Below are 22,107 nucleotides of genomic sequence, written 5' to 3' on the forward strand. Positions count from 1 at the left end.
TGATGTTTTCCGTGGGGATGATCTCTCTTAGCTATTGTTTTCTTCCTTGCTTTGTTTCTTTCCAATTATCTTGGCTATCTCTTAATTAGCAAGGAATCTTTGGTAGTAATCATAACAGGAGGCATAACATTAATTTTAGAACTGACATGCTAGCAGAACAGTAATGAGAATTGCAGTTTTCTTGAGAAATGTTATTTAGAGTTAGCATTATCAGATAACTGCTTTTAGGAATACAGAAAACAGTGAACCTATTTGTAATCTTAGTCCTTCATGAAACATTACCTGAAGATGTTGCATACAAGTCTGTGGAATTTACTCTGTTTGTTACTGTTGACTGCTGAAGTAGCTGTCACCAGTGGTGCGGACGCTGCATGTGAATGCTGGGAAGCAAATTTGTTCTATGCTGTATTTTGATGAGTACCTGCATCTGAAACCTGTTTTCGGTAAGTAGACACCATTGGGTACTGGTGTAGCAATCAGTGTTAGTTAAAAAAAAAAAAAAGGCACAAACATTCTCCCAGCTGATTTTAGAGATCTGATCTCTTCCATTCTTTGTTCAAGTGCCAAATCCAGTGTGGGTAAAATCTTTAGGGAATCTAGATAGATATGTATGTTTATTTTACAAGTGCGAAGTACAACTTAAAGGTTTCTTTTCCTAAACATGACCAAATCCCTTCACAAAATTTTTCTCAGAGGATTCTTGAGACACAACCAACTTCCATGAGAACAGAAATACGTATTCCTGTTTACAGAAACGATATCCTGTCCAAATCTAGTCTCTCAAAGTATAGTGAGACTAGGGGAATGTTTTCAATAGAAAGAAAAATAAAATAAGGACAGACTTAGGATTTTTGTTTGGCATGCTTAGTTTTGCTTTATAAACATGAGGTTAACAATTATATTTTTTACCTTCTTTCTTGTTCTTTTTTCTCCCTTTTTTCTAGTACCATACTGGGAAATTGTTTTAGCTATGATTTCCTAAGGAATCAGGTCAGAAGAAACCTCCTTGCTTTCATCTTTTAGTGGAATACATAACTATGCTTAGTAGTATGTAATAATACCAGATATAATATGCAGTATTTGCCCATGAGTATATGTGTATGTACAATATATATACCTTATGCATAGTACATTTTTTATGAAGTTGTTGGCAGTTCCTGATAGGAGGTGGAGTGAACCAAATAATCAAAGATGAAACAGAAGAAAGCATTAGCAGTGATGCTTCAGGATAATTCTGTAGTTCAGTAAGCTTCTTACTGAACTAATCAGTGTGGAAAAGAAAGCTGTGGAACCTGCATTAAAGCAGCAAAAAATAACCAGTAATTGTATGGGATGATTGAGTTAAGACTCCTGTGTTCTGTGCAGGGTGTAGCTGAGAAAAACAAAACTGTGTTTGTCTTGAAAAAGAAAAAAAAATACACTTGAAAATGGAGCATTTTTTTAATGCATAATAGTGTGCCATGTAAGATCTCACTACTTTGCATCATTGTAGTGAAATGATCAAAGAAGGAGAAGGCTTCTCTTGGGAACTTAATTACTATTCAAACTTTTTTTTCCAGGACTTCAACAGTTATGCAGATAAACCTTGTGTTTTAAACAATGGGGTACTGTTTGTGTAACACAGTTTTTAGTTTAGTTTTTTTTGTTTAGCATAATGAATTAGAAGATGTAAAAGAATGTATCTTGCATGACTTTTTCTCAGATAAGGGGGTAGAAAAAACAGTGGAACTGTGTGTGGAATTAATTCTTTTTGTACAATTATTTTAGATGTAAGTTACATGCGATTTGATTGCTTTCAGTTCCCTGGGGAAAAAAAAATCCGTAACTGGTAATTTCAATCAGGAATGATCTGAAAATAAAATTGGCAAAAATAGCAAATCTGTGAGTTGTTTCTTGGGATTATAGTTTCAAGTTGACCAATTTTTTTCTTTTCATTATTATTTTAATATTCCCCTTTGAATGTCTTCTATGAGTTATAAGAAAAATAAATTGATGGGACTTCTGAGACTTTGAAGATACCTTTATGTGGTAGCTTATTTAAAACAGAGCTGACATGGATCCCATCAGTGTGCAGAAGGTTGATTCAACCTTGTTTTGATAGTAACAGACTGTTGGCAAGGGTCATCTTTTCATTGCTGCATCTGTTTGCACAAGTAGTTTGCAGTTTTTAAATTATTTGCTGGAAACACTGAAAATATGCGATTTGGCTAGCTAACTGTAATTAATTATATTTTCTTAATGCATTTGTAATGTATTGAGAATATTGGTAGGCAGAAGCCAATTGAATACAGAGTGATACTTTTTGAACTCTGCTACATTGCTTTTCTTTCCAATCAGACACTTAATAAAATGCTGAAACTGTGTAAAATGTGTTAATGTGTGAGTGTAATACGTGGATTTCATTTTTAAGATGTGACTTCAATTAAGTAGTAGATCTTCTGTCAACTCTGTAGTGGAGTGAAGGGCACTACTTTCTTTTTGTCAATTTGAGTTGTACAGCACAGTGTAATAAGTTTACTTTATTCAAATCGTGTTCTCAGCAATTTTGTGTTATTATAGGTACTGTAGGTACTGGCTTTTACTAATATGTGAATAGTCTGTTTACCAGTTTGTTTCTACATGTATCAATACTTTCCATAATGAGGGTTAAGTTTGCTGCAGTACTAAGCTGTTTGTATTTTTTAGATGCTTCTTCATCACCTAATTCTGAAGTCTCTGAACCAGGCTGCTCAGTTAACTTCAGTATCTTAATAACATTCCAACAGAAAGGGCAACATAGTCTGCTCTGTATCTTGGACTTAAAGTATGTGTTGGAACAAGTCTTTGACCTTCCCACAGCTTTGGAGTATATCGAAGAGCATGTTTATACTGTTAGGCTCAAGTTCTTATCTGTGGAGCTAGCTTGGGCTCAGAACCAGTCAGTGGTCTTCTTTTCAAGTGAGAAAGTGTGAGCATGCATCCAAATGAAAGACTCTCAGCACCTTGGGTGTAGATCTTTAAAGCCTTCTGTTCCACATCGATGTGAATTGTGTATTGTCCTTAGCAGAGAAGCTGTAATGTGTTAAGGAACAGGCCAGGGTGTCCTTGCCATTTGTTACCACAGGTACTGGAGGCTGAGAAGCAAGTCGTCTTCAGCTTCTAAATCTGCAGTGAAGCAAGTGGTATGGCTGTGTTTGTGAACTGACTTACCATCCTCTTCCTTCCTGGACAAATGTGAAGACTGTTCAGCTGAGAAACTGGCTTTGTCTTTGGGGAATCTGATCTGTGCATCTCCTGAGGTGGCTGCTAAAGTTTCTGGGGAAGGTGGCTGAGGAGAGAGGTTGTGTGGGCTGGCATTAGCTTCTTGTAGGAAGAGACAGGCACCAATGCTTTGTGATGCTTGAATACGGGATGACTTCGGTATGGATCTCTATCTTGTAACACGTGTGCCTGTGAAGACCTGAGACCTTTTTGCTGATGTGTTTTTGGTTTGCAAAGCAGCAGCGGGCAGCTGATGCTGAAAGAGAGATGATGAAAAAAAAAAAAAAACAAAAAACCTTGTGGATGGCTGGTTGTTCCATTAATAGATAATGCACACCCACTAATAGATATGTGTATAAGACATAGATATGTCCAAATCACAGCTCCAGCAGCGCCTTGGAGGCTGTGTCAGTGCTGGGGCAGAGCCCTGCAGTCAGTCAGCTGTGCAGGCACTGGGCAGGAGGAGCGCTGGTTGCCAGCCAGCACGCTGCTGTGCGGGCAGCACCCACACTGTGGCAGGCAGGGAGGCTCCTGGGTGTAAGGTGTAAGAGCACTGACTGTTGCCAGGAAGGTTTGCTATCAGGAACAGTTTCATGAAAATACGTAGTTAGTATCTAAGGAATAATCTGCCTTTTTTTTGTCAAAGAAAGCAGCTTAGCTGCATAAAAAAAATGGTATTTACTTATTGCTGTTTGATTCTAAGGGCAGCACCATAACATTCTTCACAATAAGGGCAGCAAGAAACCTGAATCTGTTCATCTTTTTCCCGCTGGGAATTTTGGAATAAATGTGTCCACTGCCTCAACTGCAGTGAGGAGAACATATTGCTGCCTGACTCATGGGGTTTGCTGCTGTTGCCATGGCTGTAGAAGCTATCCTGTGAAATGTTTATGTGCATATTTTTTAATAGAATTGAACAGAGCTGGTCAGTATTAACAAGTGTTTGGGGTCTTTGTTTTCAACGAGAGATGTGTTTAAAACCAGCATGTTCAGAAATACTGTCTTGGGAAATCATTTTGGTTTAGGGGAAATGTTGTTCCTTAACACTTAGAAAGCATGTTGTGAAGCAGATGCAAATCTCTTAAGCGCTGCCTCTACAAACTGGCATTGTTTTCTTATTTGGTCATGAGAATCTAATGAAAATCCTGGTTGCTTATTTACTTAAATTTTTTTTACAAACTATGAAATAGACATGGTCTTTCAGTATATGGAGACATCTGTGTTAACAGAAGCCATGTTTTATTTATCAGTATGTGCCTATTTTAAACATAGTGGTGTGTTTGGTGTGTGTTTAGCTACATCTATGTTAGAGAATGAGTTTGGTAGAAGAAAAATAGTTGTTTTCTATCACATTGCTTTTTAGTTATGTTAATGTAATTGTGTCTTCTTCCTGGATTATGATTTGAAAAACATGTGAACTTGCACTTATGCAGCAATATAATGATAATTGATTGAAGGTTACTTTCCAGCCAGTCTGTTTTTATTTCCAGTAAAGTAACATTGATCAGGCCAGGGGGATTATTTTCACTAAGGAGATTTCAGAAGACTTCTTAGGCTTTGTTGAAACATCAAGTTGATGTAATGTTTATATCATGAAAATTGTTTTTTTCTTTCCATTTGTGTTTCTTTACTTTTGATGTTAGTTTTATTGCACGAGTTACTTTAATTTATGGTGAGCGTTTTGTTTTTTGCTTTGTCTTGCTTTCTCAAATCTGTTGTGCATGTTTCTTTTTGGTTCATTGTTTGGTTTTGATTCAAAAACTGAAAACCAGACAGAAAACTTATAACATTTACAGTTTTGGTCCCTGTATGCATCTGGCTATGTTAGCAAACAGTACGTAAGAAAATGGAATTTCAATGTGCATAATAATTAGGCATTACTATTTCTCTTTGTAGAGTGCTCATTTGGCTATGATCGATACTCTTATGATGGCTTATACTGTCGAGATGGTCAGCGTTGAGAAAGTGATTGCATGCACTCAGCAGTATTCATCCTTTTTCCAAGCTACAGATCTACCTTATGACATAGAGGATGCTGTCATGTTCTGGATAAACAAGGTATGAACAATGGAAAAGCAATCCATGATTTTATTTGTAGTCTGTAGGATTGTATTAGAGATGAGTGGATAGAGATATGTATATACATAGGTGTATCTGACAGGGACTGTTTTTCATTTGCTGTTTGTGGATAACAGAAAGAGAAGTTTGCAGAAATCAGTTCAACTAGTTATGTGAACTAGATAAATGAGAAGTCGAAATTAAATAGAATAATATAACTTGCATATGGCAGGTTAACAGTTGCTGTCATGTTGCGATAGCGTGTTGGCTGGTTGAGTGTCTCTGGTTGGCTATGTCAAAAGAACTAATTTCTTATTCTGTAATTTATCATGATTTAAAAGCAAAGTGTTCTGTTTATGTTTGAACACATATTGCTTGAGATTGTTTATCTTCACCACATAATCAAATCAAATGACAGCAATACATTCTTAATCAAATGCAATTAAGCATAATAAAGGGCATAGTTGTTAATACAGCATACAGCTAAACATAAGTGACCTAGACTGCAGCTGAAATGTTGACATTTGCAGGTTACATTTCACAGCTATGGAATCAGACATATCTGTTAAATCTTTTCAGCAAACTTAGCATAGTGATTTAAAGACCTTAAGAAAACTTGCAATTTCCACAACTTGTTTCTCGGACCATGGAATAAGCTTTTTTGTCTGTAGGTAAATGAACATTTGAAAGACATAATGGAACAGGAACAAAAACTTAAGGAGCATCACAGTGCAGAATCTGCAGGAGGTCAGAAGGTATGTGCTGGAGTTGAAATAATTATATCGAGGACAAGCATTCATTGTAAATAACAGTTAATTAGATATGCTATGTACTAGTAAATTTGCAAACACTGAACTTTTTAACTGTTTGTTACAGAATGCAAGTTTTTAGTTTTCATAGTCATAGAATATAGTGAATTGGAAGGGACACACAAGGATCACCCTATTTCTTTCTTAAACTAGTTTCATGATTTCCATGAAGTTATTCCTTTCAAATGTAACAATAGTGAAGTTGCACTTTTTATTCCCAGTTGTCCTTCATGACAATTCAGTTTTTGACAGCAAGAAGACATCTGTTACAGTGGTTGTAAGAAACTGATTAAGATTAATAAATACTTCCTAGATAATTTCAAAATGCAGTTGAGTCAACTGTGAAAAGGGAAAGCATATTTTATGCATGTTTTTTTAAAGTTCACCCTTGTGAATCACATGCATCTCAAAAGATAAATCTGCATGTGGCATCATGGGAAGGATTGCTTTATGATCCAAGATGTTTATTCCAACTTTGTTAATGTGAACAATAAAAGTTGTTTAATACGTTTTCCTAAAAGGGTGTGGGTATTTTGTTTTTGTTTGTTTGTGGAGTTCAGTTAATAAAATAGCATTATGCCCATTTAAATGTGGAAAGATTGCATGCAGTTCCAGAGTAAATAAATTTGCATGTTTAATATGTTTTTGGATAACTCTATCCTAGCTGAAAATAAGATAAAGGAAGTACTTTTGAAAGATGTGAATAGTTTTTGAAATCCATGTGCATTAGAATCTTAATATGGTTAATAGCAGTGATGGAAAAAGGGGAAAAAAAAAAAAGCCCACATCTATAAGAGCAATTACATAAAAATTATCATTATTTGTAAACAAAAAAAATCAGTAATGTTTATTCTCACTTAAATTATAATTCATGTTTTGTTAGGAGTGTCAAGATAAAATTTGTATTTGTCATTCTTCTTGAATTAACTGTTGAAATAGACTGCATGGTCCATAACTATATCCCATAAATAAACCCGGTGGACTGAAAAAATTGCCTGAAGTTAGTGTGAGCATTTGTGATGGTTTTGTTGTATGAATTATCAATCTCTAACATAGAACCTATTCTGTTGACCACATTACAAATGCAGTTGCAAAATAGCAATCATTCGACTGTTGACAAATAATGGAAAAAATTATAATTCTTTCTATATATACACCGAGTTTTAGATAGTATTGTTCCAGGTACATGTTAGGTTACTTGTCTTGGTGTGAGACTCAGCAGCATGAATTACATTGTCAGGTATTCCGTGCTATGAGTATATATTGGTATACCTTTATCTATTAGCTGGAAAACTTAATGTGGGTAAAACATCAGGCTCCACTTGACCCCTGGATGTCTCTTCTGCTAGCAGGAGTTCATTGCAGATTATATTGCAGGTTGGTTTGTTGTTGTTTATTTACAAATACCATTTGTACAGAAAGATTCAAGACTGCAATGACAAGTGGAATCTGCTTTTAGAAAATAAGCATAGGATCTGAAACACTGAGTCACTTTTAATTGTATTTAAGGAATTTAAATCTTTTTTGTATGCAGAAAGATGGTAACATTCAGATGGTAACTCAGATTGTTAGGTTTTCTTTGAGAAACACTGGTCTGTTCAACTGATGATTAACTGTTTTGTGTTTTTTTTTAATGTAACCGTATTTACCAAATGAGATTTAGAAAACATATTAAACATATGCCTAAAATAGGTATTTCCTAACTGCAAATCATACTGAATGCAAACTTTCCACAGAAACCTATGAAGAAAATCTTTTATAAATCAGTTGTTCGTATTTTCTGTTAAACCATGAAGAGGCTCGTGTCAAGCATCTGCTAGCATTTATCTTCAGACTACAGTGTCTGTTATTTGTCTCCATATTCCATCAGCTCATGCGTTCTTCTTTTTATAGTACGAAATCAGTGACATGTCCTGTTACTATATGGCATTGACCCTCCCTCTCAATATCTCAGCAAGGCTGTGAAAAAACTGACTATAAATTTTTGTATGAGATTTGGCTATTAGTGAAATGTGTACAGTTTCTTGTCTGAGCGCTTATTAGTGCGGTTTTCCCTTATTATTTTATTCTATCTTATGCCTGGGTTTAGTTACCATCAGTAATCTTTACTAAATTGAAAAGGGGATGGATGGGTTTGATCACTGCCATTGTATAAACCAAAATAATGTAATGACACACTTTACAGCTTCCTGGAGAAAGTAATTGATAGTTCTACATGTTTACTGCAGCTCAGTGTTCTCAGGCCGAGTCTCTATTTTTTTAATTCAGGTTTGTCATACTACTCACGTGGTAACAAGTTTCTAAAGGTGATGATTCCTTTCTAAAAATTTAACTGATTTTGCAGTCTTTCTTCTGCTCTGGCCCAATTCCTTCAGAACTTTGTTTTAGCATTTCTAAGCTGTGATCGGGTTTTGAACCAAACCAAGTTTAGTTAACAATGTCTTATATGCTGAATGAGAGAGGTGGCCAAACTACCACGCAAAGAATAGGTCATTCTTGTGATTAGGATGAGCCCTTCTTAATTTCTGGCCAAGAATCAGCAAAGCTCAATATTGGAAAACTGAAATCAAGATAATGAGTAAACTCCTTAATTTTTTTCTAATCTCAAGTGTGATAAAACCTTTAAATGTATGTTATAAGAAAGACATTGAACATAATGCCTTACCTTGTTGAAAATCTGTTGTGAGCTTTCTTGTAATAAATAGTAAATCTCTGTATTGCTAAAAGAAAAAGTGAAGTATCATATAAATAAATGATACAGCTTGTAAGACAGACTTAACTATTTCTGAATAGTTGCAAATAGTATTAACAGATTATGAGATTGCTTTTGTTTCCTTCACTTTCTTCTGCTGCTAGCTTCCTGTAGAAGATAAGAGAGGAAGGAGTATGTATGCTTTTTAGCTCCAGGTAGTCCCCTGTGGATCTTGATCTGCTGGTGCTTTGTGGTCATCTCATCTGTTTCTGGTAGAGTCTCTGCATCTTTCAGAATTAGGATTTGAAGTTTTGTAGTAGCTTTGGTTTTCAGGCTTCAGTTGAAAAATATGTTGTAAATGTACAGTTGCACTTGTTAAACTAATGACTTTCAGTGAAATCAGAGCTTTCTCTTAAACTGTTGTGTGTCTCTTTTGTGATTTAGACTGAGTCAACATTTAGCAAAATCAATGCAAATGCCCTGAGAAAAACAAATTTCAGAGTATTTACCCCAAGACTTGAACTCTTTAAACATTTAAAAATTGGTTTAAGCAGTGCAACTTCTTGTGCGAAGGTAAAACACTAACACTATGGTTCCACAATCATTTAAATTTATTGTAAGTCCCCACTGCTAGCAAAAGTTAACCCATCAAGAAGATGGCTTTGGAGCAGGATGAACTTTCTTATCTACTTAATGCACAGCTGCATGAGTACTAATGATGGTACAAAGAAGAGAGCAGGAACAAGAGCCTGATGAAGGGCATGACTTCCGTTGGTTGGTTTTTTTTTTTGGCACCATAGGATGAATTTATGCAGAGTTAAATTTATGTTGGAATCATTTTTAAAACTTGATTTGTAGGAGATAAAAGAATCTTCTTGTAAGACTGCAGGTTTTCACCTAAGACTGTTTTTAATTTTCTCATGAGGGGAAAAAAACGGGAAAAAAAAACCATGAAATCAAGTCAGGATTACCTTGTAAGGTTTTTTTTAGTGACTGATCAATACTTAGTAATTTTCATAATAATAATTTTGTTTCTGTTCATACGAAGTACAAGCTTGAGAGCCACTGAATTCCCATTGTGTTGTTCCAAGGGATTTCAGCTTTTCTTTATCTGTTCAAGTACAGAAAGATCCACCAACAGTATGTTTCACCTTACGTTTTTAGGTCAAATATGTATTTTTGATAATGTGTCAATTCAGAATTGTATATACCAATTCTGATCATTTCTCTGTGAATAGTTAAACCACCTTCTGCATTTCAGGTCATTGCACATCATGCAGCTGATGCTAATATGATTTGTCATTGCAAAAATATAACTGCTTGCACCTCTTGTTCTGAAAACTGCTATATGACTGTTCAAAAATATTCTAAGCATTATAAACCTGTTTGGCTTTGAAGTGACTAATGCAAACTTCACTGCAATTGGTTGTAATGTACTACAGCGTGTTTATACCTTTTTTTCATTGCTTTAGCTTCCCTGCTTCTCCATATACGCTGCTGGAGTTCATTTTGATACTTGTGAAATCATAACTTCAAGTCTCAAATGAATTCTTTAGTCAGATTGCATATTCAGGGTACAATTACATGTGTGAAAGCACTTAACAGAACTGCATTGATATGACAATCTTATCTATTTATGTGGGAAAATGATAATGTTGATCTACTAAGACTGAAGATGCATATTTCTACAGTATTATTTGTGCTAATGAGTTGACTATACAGTGACTATAGTGCTCTAATGTTTATCATTAAATTATAATTTACTGTTACACAAAATGAGAATGTTGAAGAAAATTGCTTTGTAAAAATGGTGAAATCTGATAAATTGTTCCTGTTTTTTTTTTCTTTGCTTTCTGCTTTTATTCTTTTTTTTCCTACTGCTTCCTCTGAAGTCTCCTACCAAATGGTATTGGAAACTGGTTCCTGTAAGTTTGCCCAACTGCTTCACTTTGATCAACTAGCTTATTTTGGGAATGGCTTTGTCCATGTCATGCTGGTCTAATTATTCATTTCATTTGTCTCTTTGAGATAATTTGTTAAGAGATTAAGAGATTACTCTGAAAAGGTGTTCATAATAAAGATAAAGAAACAAAGTAACCCTCAAGCACCCTGCTTTGCAAGGCAGTCTGTGCAAGATAAGTGAAAGATATGATGCTGGGTGAGATTTACCATTGCTTTGGTGTAAGCTGATTCTACCAGTTGTTAACTTTTTTCAAAATACTTTCTCAAAGAATTCCAGTAAGTATATGCTATTTTATATTGACTCTTAAAAAAAATAAAAAAAAAAAAAAAAAAAACCTTGCAGAAATAATTATTGATTGCTGTTTGTATATGGAAACTGAAACTTTCTGATGCACTTTAATGTGCAATCATTTCACCATTTGTCTAAAATTCCTTATTTTTGTTACTGATTTAAGATTTAAGATTCTCTTTCTACAGAAAGTAATAAAAAACAATCTATTGATAATGAGACCATAATTTCATTAACAGCAGTGAAAGTGACTAGTTCTATGTACTATTAAACTTTGTTTTCCCTTTGTTGCATTTCTGTGGGGTTATCATTCTCATACAATAACTTGCCCCTGAAATGCACTCCTATCATTAATTCTACAACAGGTTTTGCAATATGGATAACATCTTTCCATGGAGAGGCATGCGCTGTTTGGCTTGGGAATAAGCTAGTCAGTTGTTTAGATACATGCAGAACTGCATATTTCTGGTCCAAATTCCAGAGAACTAATCCTTATGGCTTCAATCTGAGGATTATCAAGTAATTGATTTAGCAGTTGCTCAGGTCTTGGTTATCGTAACTAGTAAAAGATTGCTCGTACTTTGCAAGGAGAATTAAATAACAAGGCAGCTGCATGTAGGCAGCACCAGAGATGTGTGCATGGTGTTCCTGGTGTTGAGATTAAAAAAATGAGTAAAAAGGTTCAAGCACACTTTTCAGTAAACGAATCAGTATATAATTTCTTAATAATTTGTGTCCTACCAGCAATTTCTCTGTAATGCTCTCAATTACAATTGTGACATTTATACACACAAAGACTCTGTTCTTCACAGTATAATCCATTAACTTAATTTTGGAATTAAATGGAGGGAATAATGGAGGGGGAAAAAAGGAAAAGCTTTTTACTGATTTACAGAAAATGAAGCACACTTTTGTTGATGTTGTTCTATTGATACAAAGAAGTGGCTACTTCACAGTAGTTTCAGAATGTTTTTATTTTTGTCTATAGCATTAGTTAAGTAAACTAACTTGATTAAAAATTGAAACCTGTAACCTAAATTCACCTGCCTGCTGTCCATAAGCAACTTGCACTGGAGGTATTTACATTGAGCCTGTTACTTGAGTAGAGATACAATTGAAACCCTAGTGCTACTCTTAATACAGTAGGAGAGCAGTGGCTCAAATGTTCTGTTAGTTCAACCACTTGTCTCATCTCTTCACCTTACATAGTGCAGATGTTCAATAGTGGGATAGGTCTCAGCATGTTGGCAGCTGGAAAGTTACCCTGAGAAGTGAATTTATAGCACATTACCAAAGGTGAAGGCATCAGTGTTTCTTTTAATGATTACCTCAGAATACACGAGCACTTCAGAGTAGCTGATGGGCTTTTAGTTTTTAGCTAACCTTGTTCATATGCCAGTGTCTTAACTACACTGAGATTGGTTTCTATAGGACCTCAGAAACAAGATTTGTATTAGCATTTATGTTTTAATGAGCGCTACGGCATTAAAATATATGTAGAGGTTTGTTTGTCTCTTATTTATTATTGCATCCATATTTACTAGCAAAGATTACTACTGAATAGAAGGCTTTCTTCAAATGGAAGTTAATTAAAAATGCAGTGCAACTACCAGTGTCTTCTGTTTTTCGATATAATTTCTTATCTTTTCTGCTAAATTGAAACACTATGCTTGTTATACCTTAATGAACCTAGCATGGCAGGTTATATTTGTTTATTTTCCTGATACGCTTGGTGTACTCTGCAGTGAATTAAGTCCTCTTTCTAGGTTCACTTTAATGATTTGACACAGTTTCCATGCACTATTCGTAAGGCTACTTTGAGGCATCCTTGAAGTGACAGCAGCCTTTCACAGAATTTACTATGCAAGACCATTGCATTATTAATTTAAAATATTTTTCAGTACTCCATTAAAAATATGACATTTAAAAGGAATATATAAAATATTACAGAACTACTTGGGCCATAATTTTAGAGTCCATATATGTCCTGTGTCTTCTAACATTATTCTGTAATTAAATCATAATACTTAACTGACTTAGTTTTAGTCATTTAGGCTGTGGGAGGGAAAGTGCAGAGACCTATTCATGTTGTATTTGAAACTTAAAGGATTTTTATCATAGTTTATCATAGTATTGCCTGAGAGTGAAAAAAGAAACTTTCAGTGCAAGCAAATTGGCCTGTTTTCTCATGTTTAACACGAGAAGAATTGTTAGTAATACATTTACTGTTAGTGAATACTTAGCATAACATGCAAAATACTTGATGCAAATACCAGTCCATTTCGAATATGAAGACAAACTCGCCATTTTTAATTGGCTACTATTTATTAATTAACCAATTATTAATATTAATTTGCTAAAGTATATGTTTCCCGGGCTTAATAGAAGCCCTTAATTTTCCTAGAACAGATATCTTGTATTATTAGACTAGACTTGTGCTTCTTGGCTTTTTAGAAGACACTAATATGCACTACAGATAATTCCCCTGTCATCCTTAACAGAAATCTAGAGACAGTAAGTATAGCCTTCAGGGTTAGTCTGTGGTTCTACAGGCTTTTTTTTTTTTTTTTCTTTTTCCTAACCAACAAAGCTAGATGACACAGTTCCCACCCCACCCATAAAGCCTTCAGCCCTGCCAACTCAATTGCTGTAGAAAGAAAGGGGAGAAGAGTTTTTGGTGGAGCAGAAGTTTTATCATGCAGCCCCATCAGCAACTTTCAGTACAACTGGAATGTGGAGAGTAGCAGACAGGAACTTGCAGCTTCAGCTTTGATAGAATCTTAGAATGTCTTGGGTTTAAAGGGACCTTAAACATCACCTTATTCCAACACCCTGCCCTGGGCAAGGTTGCCACCCACCAGATCAGGCTGCTCAGTGTCTAACCTAGCCTTGAATGCCTCCAGGGATTGGGCATCCCCAGTGTCTCTGGGCAGTTTGTTCCAGTTCCTTGCCGCTAAATAATGTTTTTCAAACATCTAACTGTTGTGGTTTAACTCTCTTTTAGTTTAAAACTGTTCCCTTTGTCTTTTAACTATAAGACCATGTAAAATGTTTATAAGGTCTCTTTAAATACCAAATGTCTTCAGTGAGGTCTCCCAGAGCCTTTTCTTCACTGGAATGACATCTTCAAAAGCTTCACCAAATTCCTACAAGGCTGATTTCCAGCTTAATGTGTGTATTTCTATGAAATTTACTTTTTTATTACTAAAATTTACTTAGAAACACTCTTGGCATTATAATTAGTTGTGTGGAACAAATGAGAAGGTAATCATTTGGTACTGTTTTAAAAATAAAGTGTAGTAAATATTAACAAATTAAAATCTTCCATCTCCATTTGTTTTCTCAGGAAATATTGAAAATAAATTCAGGTCATAAATAACATTTCTTAAGCTAGCTGTCTCCCTTTCCTTCTCATCCTGCCCAAAAAGAAAACCATAAAAATGTATTAACTGCAAGTAAATGCTATCTTAGCATTCTAAACTAATGATCCCTTTGTATACTGAGTTGTTTTTCAAAATATTTCCTTTTTCTAACTGGGCTGCTGCCTGGCCTTAACACTTGACCATTAATGCTTCTTTATGTTTCGAACTGCTTACAATGAAACTTACTAGTAATGAAATGTATTTGATGCAGATTTTCTTGTTTCTGAACTTGCTGTTAAGTCAGTTATGTTATTGAGATTTTGGGAAAGCTTCTTGTGCATTAACTTTGTAGTCATTTGCATTGCTGGTAAAATGAAGCTATGATCTTCACAGCAGATCGGGGTCTGTCGTGTGTTTACATGCAGATCCCTTCTGGTTGAATAGAAATGGGTGCAAGATGTTAAGTGCGTTGTATGATATTTAATTTAGCTGTACAGAGATCATAAAAAAAATTTGGTAGTTTAGAAGGAAAGTGCCAATACTGTCATAGAGGCTCCTTTCCTCTTAACTATTATTTCTGGTATTCAAAACGATGCGTAAAGAAAAGTTCTAGGAAATCTGAAACTGAGAATATTGAGTTAGTTATTTAATGCTGCATTTTCACTGAGTGTAAAACCTGCAATACAAATCTGTTTATTCATATGTTGCAGAGCCTTTGTGTCTCTTAATCCCTTCATTCTATATTGTAGGCCCGTTACAGAAAGGAACAAACATTGCTCAAGCAGCTGCCCTGCATTCCATTGGTGGAAAATTTGCTGAAAGATGGTACAGATGGTTGTGCTTTAGCAGCCCTGATCCACTTCTACTGTCCAGATATTGTTAAACTTGAGGGTATGTCTAACGTGTCTCAGTTGAAATGTCTTTATTTTTTATATGTATATATAAAGAAAGGTACTGAATGAGATGTGTCAGAGGCACAGTCTGAGTGTGACAGCGATGGATTTAGTATTAATGTTTTACCTATGTATTTTTAAACTTAAATATCAAGAACAACCATGTCCTTCCATAGCATTTACTCTTACACAGATACAGGTGTATGGCAACATTTTATTGCAGATATGACTGATAATGCCACAAAAATTTGCAACTATTTGGAAAACACTGATTCTTGAAGCTGCGTAAGTACTTTCTTGTGTGTCTGATCAGTTACAGATATAAAACAGAGAAGGGTCACTTCTGTCTTTCACAGAAAAGTAGACAAATTGCATAGCTGCTCTGTGTGGCAGATGATAGTTGGTTTATGTTCAGGGTTTTTCTCTGATAGTTAAGTATATCATGGATAAACAAGAGCATGTGGTGTAGAACATACTGCTGTCATGCTGTTCTATAACAACAATTTTTTGATGATGAGCAACTTTATCTTTGTACCATGGCCTGGTTCAAGTCATATCTTCCTCTTGGCAATTGAGAGCATCTTGCAGCTGTAAAATGTCTTGGCAGCTAACACCCATCATTTTCAGCCTGTGTTCTGTCCGTGATACCTTTGATGTCGTGGGAACACTTGTATATATCCTCATTCTAAGAAATCCGGGAATACGAACAAGGATATAAAGATATTGAAATATGGAATTCATATGCACAACCACTTTATAAGAAGCTTCCAGCCCAGTAGGCTTTGAAGATTAAAGACACTAAGATGCATACATTCATTGTTCTTCTTTGGCTTGTGAATTTTTGAAAATAAGCTTTAAGTTTATATAAATGTTGCAGCCCAGTATTTACAGTTGTATATGATTTGAGAGAAGTTGGTATTTGGGTTGTGTTAAAACTGGGCAACATACTGTTTTTAGTATGACTGTAACATAGACTTTCCAAAGGACCTTTTATACTATTTCAGGATGGCATATATACTTAACAAGAGATTCCTTCAGCATCTGTCTTTTAGCACATTGAAATACAACAAGACACTTGTCATCTTTGAACTTTAACTTTTATGTTCATTAGGTGTCTTGCCCTAAAGACATAAAAATGTGTGCCGTTGTCTCAGAAATAAATTTGAAAATACTCTAAGCAAATAGAAACACTGTAAGAGACTGCTCCAGACTCCTCTGTGTTTAGATAATACTACATTTGATACATGTTAAGCTTCACTAAGGTTTTATTCCCTATTGGAACTGAGGAAGACAGATGAGAAAGATGCATATTTAGAAGTGCTTAAAAATGCACCAATAACAAGGAGAAAAATATGAATCCAGACTATCCAGGTCTAAAATGAATGCTTCCTTCTTGTTAAGGCTTAATTTGACTTTAAAATCTGGGTTTCCTTATAGGAATATAAGACTATGTCAGTGAGACAAAAGATTGGCTATTGCTGAAAATTATATAATTCCTTTCATGACTTATGTTCTATCTTAAAACTGTCTAGCTTTTTAAAATCTGTACTTCTGTTCAGACTGTTGCAGACTTCCTTGATTTTAAGCATTATTTTTGCTTCCTGCTGAAATATGCTAGTAGCTTGTCTTCATGCATTTTTGTCCTCCAGCACTGCCCTTAACTTGAATAGCTTCTTCTAATCTGATGTCTCCTGCTCCAATATGTTTTCTTCCTGCTGTTTTGCTCAGGCTACCAAATCCAGCCTTTTCAGTCTCACCTTATGAAGTGGATTTCCATTCTTGTTATTATCTTCAATAATTTTTTTTGCAACCAGTTTACTTTTGGTTCATCATCTTTGAATGTGGATGATTATAACTGCACACAGAAAACCAGACTGGCATCTTGTTACTGCCTTGTACCAAGACTTCCTTGTCAGTACTAGAAACACGTTTGCTGATGCATTCTAGCATCATTTGCTTTTTTCATAGCTGCGTGATGCTGAAATATCACAGACCATCTTTACATGAGTTAATACATGATACCTTCCTTCTCTGTATCAATTTCAGATACTGAATCATGTTAGAATTCTATTAGATTAAATGCATCAATTTGAAATTTTGCACTGCTAAACTTAATCTCATTTTGATCAGTTTAGCCAAATGTTATTTCCATCAGTATTATACAGGGGATTGATTGGGGTGATGGAACATCTTTGAGTCTCTCAGAATGGGAACCCTTATCCTGCTAGCGTCCAAGTAGATTCTTTATCCAAAGGCAACTTGAAGCCTATGCACTTGAAAGCTGTTACCTCGAGCTCTGTCATCCACTGTTACTTTGGGTGGGGGGGGAGGGGAAACAACAGCGTATGCTTCTTTTATTTTCTTCGGTTTTGCTTTTTATAATGCTTTTTTTTTTTTAATTTCCAAGTAACTGTCATAAACAGAGAACCAGGCAGTGAGCTGGGTGTGAGGTACTTAGAGCATACTGTGTAACTGCAGGGTTCTAATTCACTGCTACCAGTGCTTTGTTATAAAGTAGCACATTGAAACATAAGGGTGGTAATTCATGAATCAGAGGCTTCTGATCTTTGTAAAGATTTGCATCAAACGTGGGAATCCACAATAGCAAATATATAAGACTAAACTGGTGCTGCATTTATGGGAAAATTCAGAGTTAATGGCATGAAAGTGTACTCTATATATGAAGACAGCTTTGTGAAAAAGCATGCATTCCTGTATAGAAGATCTAAGCAAAGAAATGGTTTTTTAGTTATTAAATTTTGAGTTTTTATTATATGAAAATAGCAGGAGATTAAGAATAACTTACATTTCATAGAACTCAAAGCAAGAAAAAATAAACTTGTCAACAGTTTTAAAAAAAATGTTTAGATATTTTTCTAAAGATTCAAAGCTGTATTAAGATATAATATAGTACCGTCATTTCTTAAGTTTCTGAAATAGAAAAATAAATCTCCTTATGCAGAAAAGAAAAAGTCAAATTTGGATTTATCCAGAAATGCTCCAGAAATCCAGCAAAAACAAAAGCTCTTACTGCAGATCAGGAACTATATGTAATCTTCACTTCTATTCTTCTTTTGTAGATATTTGTTTGAAAGAGACAATGTCTTTGGCTGACAGCCTGTATAACCTACAGCTGATTCAAGAATTTTGTCAGGAATACCTTAACCAGTGTTGCCATTTCAGTCTTGAAGATATGCTCTATGCAGCTTCTTCAGTAAAGGTAAAAAAAATAAAAATAAAAAATTTAACACTTAAAAAATGTAAGCAGTGTCCATGGGGCTGTTTTGTCTAGTAGTATAATCAAGCCTTTTGATCTGCTGCTGTATGGCTGAGTTGAAGAGCATATTGCATCTTTTGAGGTACAACAAGCAATAGATTTCAGCAGGATGTAAAACTTCTTTCTTTTGGCAGCTATGATGTTCTACTAATTTTAAGCTATTTTTAAAGAAATACATTTATACAAACTTTGATTTTGTGCAAAGTGATTTCACACTTTATCTTCTTTCTTACTGTTGGTTAAAATGTGAAGTAGCAGTCTGCATTATTTTTAATTTTTAAGACACAACAGCACAAAATTTTGAGTTGTTCGTTGACTTATTGCTCATTGTTATAATTCATTTGTGTCTACAGTAATTTCATGGGTTTTGAACCTTAAAGATTTTTTTACTTTGGTAAATGTGTTCTGTTCTGTATACTGATAATTTTTGTTTCAGGTTTTGTTCTCCCAAGTTAATTTCACTGAAAAATATAAGCAGGGACACAGGACCAAATACTGTTCTTTTTGTTTTTGTTTTTTTTTTTTAAACAAACAGTTAAACACTTTTTGTCATCCTAAGATTCTAATCTTTTCAGAAGGGTAAAATCATTTGGTTATCCTATTGTTTTTAAACAGTGTGGAAAGTCAGAGTAATTGATTTATTTCTTGTCTAGTTGTAACTTTAGTTCTTCATTATTGTGTTTTTCTAAGATTTTTTTCCTGTATAAATGCTCTTTATTTGCTTAAGATTCTTGTCAGCCTGCCTTTAGGGAATGAAATATTATTATGTAGTCAGCATATCCATTGCAGATGATCCGTAATCGGTTTCTAAATATCTGGGTCATTTCACTGCTTTTTATGATTTTTACTGCACCCTTCCAAGCTGAGTCACAGAGGCCACAGCCTGAATACAGACAGCTTTGTTGTCTCCTGTAGGGCTGAACCCAATCCTTTTCAAATAATTAATAAGCTGCCAGGATGAGTAAGGGCAGCAGGACCAGCCCCTCTAAGTCTAGACTACTTAGGCATTGCTGTTTTATTTTGTATATGCAAAGCTGTCTAGTGACTGCTTTCAATCAGCTTTTGGTGTTTTTAAATTTCATATAAAGTAGTTTACCTACATACTTGTAATAAGTCTGTATTGCAGCCTCTTGTCTGTGGTTTCCCATGTGGTCCTACACACGCACCCCAATATAAAGTAAGAAGCTTCGTTTAAATACTTTGTCAATATCCCAGTACATCACTTCTGAAATGCTACAGGCTCAATAATTTTGCAGTTTCTGAACGGTGTTTTTAAAGGGAGTTTAGAGTTCTTTAAAAGATTTTAGAGCATTTCTACAATTGAGAAGGGGCCTCTTGTGACCATGTTTTTACAAGTTCCTGTGGTGTGGATTCTTACTTAGATGTAAATTCTACAGAGTTAGACTGCCAAGTCTAACCTTGATCTGGAAACTTTGGCCAGTGCTATAAACTCTGTTTTTCCAGTGTTAAGAAAAATTTACTTTTAAAATAAATGTGCAGTAAAAGGAGCTCTATGTTTTCCAGTGCTCTGAATAAAGGGGGGTTTTAAGTTATATATAAAAGTATTGCACAAAGAATTTTATTGTTACTCAGAAAAAACTTGTCTATCAAACATGCATTTTAAATATTATAGATTGAATTAAACTGAATTAAAATTAAAAAATTATATATGTTAGTTTGAGGATTTTTAGCATCATGCTTTCAGGTGTCAATCAACAACAAATTCTCTTTATATTCAGGGTGACTCATACTGTTCAGTAGGTGGCACTATAGTGCTTTCTGTGTAAAAGTCTGTTACACTCTTGGTGCCAGAAATAACAAAAAAGAATCAAACCACTGATATGTTGCTGGAAAATGCTTCAAGAAAAAATTTAAGTTGACTTATTGGTATGACAGTGCTGGCCCTAGGAATTACACTAGGCATCCTGACTTCATGCTAAGTGGTCAAGCACAAAGTGCATACCATACACACTTTGAGTCAGTGTGAGATGCATCATAATACAAGAACACCTTCTGTTCATTAAACTGAAATTACTAATAGAAGAAATCTATCAATAGCGGACAGCTATTCACATAATACATTCATTTGGTCATACAACTAACGCTTGCACGCTCACTCAGTTATTTTCATTGGGTTGGAACAATGCTTGGGAAGCCAACACAGTGTCCTTCCAGATGTAGGGATTGTGAGATAGCCCATTGGTGGCTTTTTGGAAGGTGTCCAGAGAGTGTGTCAAGAAGCCGCCTTTCTCATGGAGTGTGTGTGTATAGGTACATGAAATGAGTTTGTGTAGTTGGTCTGCACAGTGCAGCTACTGCTTTCTTAGTGTGGTTAGGGTTATACAACCTGTTGGGTTGCCCGTCATCCTGTCCAGCTCCTCCTATTCTGAGTTCTCACAGATTCAGGGCCACGAACATCTGGGTTCTTGGGAGACTTTCATGTGCTATTGCTTAGCACATACACTTCCTATATTTGGCTGCTGTTTTCTGGTAATTAAGGAATTATTCATCCCAACTTCCACAGAGAGTGCTTTTATTCAGGTGAATGAAAGGTTTCAGAATGAAACAATTGTGAGACGTGGTTGCTGCCTCTCATCTTACTCTGACCTGAGTGTGGGCCAGTCTGAACTGTTTAGAATCTGAATTAAGCACATGTGTACCTTATTTTGCACTTGGATACTAATAAGAGTTGACAAAGCAAACGTTTGCCTGGTAAGCCAAGTGGAGAACAATGTCCCAGAGCTTCCTTTTTTTCACTGGAAAGAATCTGCTGAATTGAGCAGAACAGACCATCTATATACTTGTTTTATAATTAAAATGTATTGCATTTGAGCAGTTCTGAATACATGCACTTTCCTATGTAAAGTAGTTGGTGACTTTGCCAACAACATGAGTATAAGTTATAATGAGCACTGCCTCTGTGATGTGAAAAATGATGGTTTATATTGCATAGGTTAATCCTAGAAAGGAAGGGCTGGGCTTCATCCATTAGTGCATTGCAGCTTTCCCTCTTATCTCAAGGCAGCAGTGCAGATTAGGCTGCTGCCCTGTGTAAGCCCGTATAGACGTGCATCTGGGCTCTGTAAGGACCCAGAAGAGCAGCTGGCAATGCTTGGTGAGGCACTTGGAAATGGATGGAGAGGGATGCACAGGGACTACCTTCCTATCTGGCTGGATTAAAAGGAGTGGAGATCAGGAGCAAAAATGAAGGTCCAAGCAGTGAGTAGTTAAAGGGATTTTCCTCCCAGGAGGTGCCAAACACTCCTCAGTCATTATTTGAAGGGGAGCAGTTGGGTTTTATTTCACTGATGTTGGTTGGTTGGTTGTCCTGCTTTTTTGTTCTGATCTGGAATAAGACATTCTGGAATCTTCAACTTGAATTGTTGTGGCATTTGTTAACCTGTAGAGGGACGTGTGGTCCTAATGCTTCTATGGCTGCTTTTTCAATCAAATTTATTGGGTTCTAATCCAATCATAAGTGATTTGTGTGGCTTGTATATATGAACTTGTGGTTGTTCTCCAAAT

The 22,107-nt window shown here is 35.4% G+C and overlaps 1 protein-coding gene across 2 annotated transcripts in view; it reads left to right on the forward strand.

Moving 5' to 3' along the window:
- LOC104912372 (calmodulin-regulated spectrin-associated protein 2-like) overlaps positions 1-18,709 on the forward strand; it is a 40,828-nt gene extending 22,119 nt beyond the window's left edge. Inside the window, exons 2-6 of one of the 2 annotated variants that reach the window (XM_019618513.2) lie at positions 5,137-5,298; positions 5,970-6,053; positions 10,692-10,724; positions 15,162-15,303; positions 18,386-18,709. In XM_019618513.2, coding sequence (XP_019474058.1) covers positions 5,137-5,298; positions 5,970-6,053; positions 10,692-10,724; positions 15,162-15,303; positions 18,386-18,597 — 633 coding nt within the window. In that variant the 3' untranslated portion in view covers positions 18,598-18,709. The remainder of the gene's footprint in view (positions 1-5,136; positions 5,299-5,969; positions 6,054-10,691; positions 10,725-15,161; positions 15,304-18,385) is intronic. The other variant, XM_019618514.2, reaches the window with a different exon arrangement.
- Positions 18,710-22,107: the final 3,398 nt, after the last annotated feature.

This window comes from Meleagris gallopavo, chromosome 10 (assembly GCF_000146605.3).
Source record: "Meleagris gallopavo isolate NT-WF06-2002-E0010 breed Aviagen turkey brand Nicholas breeding stock chromosome 10, Turkey_5.1, whole genome shotgun sequence".
NCBI lineage: Eukaryota > Metazoa > Chordata > Aves > Galliformes > Phasianidae > Meleagris > Meleagris gallopavo.